The sequence below is a fragment of the Sciurus carolinensis genome, chromosome 5 (genome assembly GCF_902686445.1).
Source record: "Sciurus carolinensis chromosome 5, mSciCar1.2, whole genome shotgun sequence".
Lineage (NCBI taxonomy): Eukaryota > Metazoa > Chordata > Mammalia > Rodentia > Sciuridae > Sciurus > Sciurus carolinensis.
In genome coordinates, this window is record NC_062217.1 from 101,326,481 (window position 1) to 101,330,614 (window position 4,134).

The 4,134-nt window shown below is 39.3% G+C and overlaps 1 protein-coding gene across 3 annotated transcripts in view; it reads left to right on the forward strand.

Moving 5' to 3' along the window:
- Nucleotides 1–4,134, forward strand: part of Wdfy4 (WDFY family member 4) — a 278,477-nt gene that overhangs the window by 204,677 nt on the left and 69,666 nt on the right. For all 3 annotated transcript variants that reach the window (XM_047553398.1, XM_047553397.1, XM_047553399.1), the window contains exon 47: nucleotides 992–1,054. In XM_047553398.1, the coding sequence (XP_047409354.1) occupies nucleotides 992–1,054 (63 nt within the window). The remainder of the gene's footprint in view (nucleotides 1–991; nucleotides 1,055–4,134) is intronic.

Consider the following 4,134-nt stretch of genomic DNA (forward strand, 5'->3'; position numbering starts at 1 on the left):
AGGGGTTCCAGCTTTGCTTTCTGCCAGTAAGTGGTGCCAGGACTAGCCACTGCATCCAGGAAATAGGGCCAAAGTGGAGCAAAACAACTGCAGAGAGGCTATACATGCCAGCCCTAGACATGCACCTTTGATTCAGGTGACACTTTCAATAAGCTTTTTCCAAGAGCTGCTGTTAGGTTGCCTCTTAATCTAGAAGTCTTCCATATGTACTGGTCAATTTTCTATCACTATAATAAAATACTTGAGAAAATCAACTTATAAAGAAAAAAGATTTGTTTCAGCTTGCAATTTTGGAGATTCTAGTTCATGATCATTTGGCCTTGCTCCTTTGGGCCTGCCATGAGGCAGCAGATCATGGTGGCAGTGTGTGACAAAACTCCTCACCTCATGGTGGTGAAAAACATAAGAGCAAGAGGAAGGGGCTAGGGCTCCGCAGTTCCCTTTAAGGACATGCCCTCAGTGACCTTTATAAAAACCTCCCATTAGGCCCTATCTCTCAAAGTTTCCACCACCTGTCAATAGCACCATCCTGGAGATCAAACCTTTAACACAGTGGCTTTTGGGGGAACATTTAAGATCCAAACTTTAACACACAGCTCAGTTCAAGAATATGGCCCAGTATAAGTTCCAAAGCTATTCAAGGAGCCTTAAATTAAGATGGCATTGACACACTGGAATGGACAGCAGTGGTTGTCATAGTTGACCATGGAACTATCACATACCTGGCCCAGAGAAGCTACCACAGCATGTTGGCTTAGAACCTACTGCTTTTAATGTCATCATTGTGGTATTTAAATTAGAATATATAATGATGGGATGTGCTGAGGGTTGCCTCAGAGGCACAGTGGACCTGGTATTCATGACTTTAGGACAGGATGGGACTGGGACATGGAGGAGAAAGAATGGGCCAACTTCTTCTGGTTTGGGAAATGTCTCTGCTGATGGTGTGATGGGCTTGGCTCTCCTGATAAAATTCTCTCTTTTTGTTTAGCTTTTGCTCTTTCCAGCCCAGCTTGAAGGGGAAAGGTGTCACAGAGGACCCCCTCGGTCTAAGGTAAAACAGGACTAGGGGTTCTCTGGGCCTGGTGCAGGCCTTACTTTGATTATCTGCATTTGCCTAGTCCTACTTTAAAAAGTCATGCAAAGAGCATGTCCATTCATTTCTCCTTTATTTTTTCCTCTCCCATCTCCTTTCATCCTTCATCATCCTGAAATCCTTTCTTCCAATTAAACCTCTGTGAATATACCTGAAGTTCCACCTACTCTGTGACTTTTTCAGACCAAATGGTGTCAAGTGGCTCCTGCCTGTGGTGGTTGAGTAGTTTGCTATAGGCACAACTGGGGGTCTGACCCTCAGGTGGGGATATGGGAAGTATCCCAAGTCTGTCCTTCCTATAATGAATGCTTCTGAATGCTCATCGGCTAAATTTAGGTTAAAGAATCCTTAATCAGAAAAATCAAAAAACTCCAAAATCCAAAACTTTTGAGCACCAATATGATGCTACAAAGTGGGAAATTACACATGTGACCTCATGTGATAGGTTGTAGTCAAAAGATAGATGCCCTAAAAATGTAAAAATTACCTTCAGGTTATGTGTATAAGATATATATGAAATGGGCATTGAACTTGACAACATAGGAGTCATTGATGACTTTCAACCAACTGAATTTTTTGGTTAGAATTAAGTCCCATTCTCAAGATAACTCATTAGTATATGCAAATATTCCAACATTTAAAAATGTGGAAATTTAATCATTTCTGGTTCCAAGCATTTTGGATGAGAAAACATGGTCTAGACATGGTGATGTAGTCATCAGATGGTGATCTGTGAGTGTGGGATATGGGGCTTCTTCCCAGGGTATGAAAAGCTTATTACCCTTACCCAGGACTCCCTTTATTGGTGCCCAGTTCTCTAGGAGGCCAATTCAGAATCAGTAGATGTTTTTATTTCAGTTAGGAATGAGAATAGGAAGAAAAGTCGTTACTGATTTTCTCCAGAATTATGTGAGAACAGGACAGGTGGGATACCCAGGAATGGTAATAAGAATGTTTATGAGTATGGAATGAGTCCCACCAATTCATTCAGATGTTTTTTGATAACTTATGATATAAAGTAGCTGGTGCTTAACAGACTAGCAAGCAAAATAGACCCCAAAATTCTCCTGTCCTCATTAAGTTTACATTCTTGTGAGGAGAATAGACATTAAACAGTTTAAATGGATGGATTATAAAGCATGATAGCTAATAAGTATAAGAAACAAAGCAGATAGAAGCTCACATTGAAATTGTAGATGGGGCCAAGAAGGAAGTCCTTATAAGGTTAATATATAAATTAAGACTTGAACAAAATGGGGAAAAGTGTTATACAGGTAACCAGAAAAACATGTTACGTCATAGGGAAGAACAAGGACAATGTCCTGAGGGGACATTGGCTGGCTCTGCTGAGGTTAGAGCTGCTTCCTTGTGGGGTACAGGGAGTTAGAGAAGGGGAGAGAGGAGTAGGAAAGCTGAGTTTATGCAGATCTCTGGGGTTCATGGTGTTGATGTCGGCTTTTACTCTGAATAAATGGAAAGCCTTAGAGAATTCTGAATAGAGGATAACCTGTTGTGACCTGACTTACATTTGAGAAAGATCACCTTGGTTCCTATGCCAAGAATAGAACTTAGTTGGTCAAGGGCAAAAGTGGGAGACTGGTTAGGGGGGTCCCTGTAATCCAGGTGAAATGATGGCTTGGGAGACAGTAGTAAAGATGCTGTGCATGGTCAGACTGTGGACCTATTTTGAAGATAAATATTGTGGGATTTGATGATAAGTCAAGTGTGAGGTTTATGTGTGTCTTAGAAAGGACTTAAGGACAAACCCAAGAATTTAGGTTTGAGCATCTAGAAAATGAAATGGGAACAGCCAGGAAAAGCTGCTCTGGGGCTGGACTGGACAGCAGGAGCTTGGTGTTGGATGTGTGGATTTTGAGATGCCTATTACATATCTAGGTGGGGGCATTGTGTAGGCCAGTGGATGTAAGAAGTTGGAGTTTGAGAGAGGGGTCAAGAAATAGAAATGAAATTGTGTTCAAAGTCATAAGAGTAGACCAAGATCACCAGGAGAATGCATGGACATTGGTAAAGAAGTCTAAGACTCTACCCTGGGCACACCAGCCTCTAGAGGGGAAGCACATGGGGAGGAGTCATCAGAAGAGATGGGGAAGGACTGGCCAGAATGGCCACACACACTGTAAGTGTGGAAGATGGAAGTCAAGATAGAGTGTTTCAATGTAGAAGTGGTCAAAGGGACAGTCCTATGTACCCTTCACTTAATCCAACTCCCCAAAATGGGTTGTTATATAACTATCATACAATTTCAAAACCAGGACATATATACCGGTATATGTTCATAGTTATTTATCATTTTACCACATGTGTAAATTCATGTATTGATGACCATAATCAACATGTACAGTTATTTTATCATCACAAAGATATCTCTTGAACCACTCCCTGCCGTTCCCAACTGTCCTTAACTCCTCACAACCACTGGTCTTCATTTCTATCATTTTGTCATTTAGAAAACATTCTATAAATAGAATTATGGAGTATGAAATCTTTGGCCTTTTAAAATTCAAATCAATGCCATTGAGATCCATCTGAATTATTGCATATATAAATAGTGTGCTCCTTTTTTATTGCTGAGTAATATTCCATCATGTGACTTTTTTAACCATTTTTATTCGTTGGGGTACATTTGGTTGTTTATAGTTTGGAACTGTTACAAATAAAGTTGACCATTTACACTTAATGTAATTATTGATATGTTTTAACCATTTTTATTTGTTGGGGTACATTTGGTTGTTTATAGTTTGGAGCTGTTACAAATAAAGTTGACCATTTACATTTAATGTAATTATTGATATGTTAGAACATAAGTATCTTTTGTTTTCTGATTTTCCCTTGTCGTTCATTTGTTTTCTGCCTACCTGTGCATAACTGAAAGAATTGTTGAAATTCTTTATCTATAGTATGCTTATTTCTCTATGTAAATATTTTGTAAAATGTTAGTTGCTTGAAGTATCTCAGTATATATATATATATATATATATATATATATATATATATATATGTAACTTCTCACAGGCTGC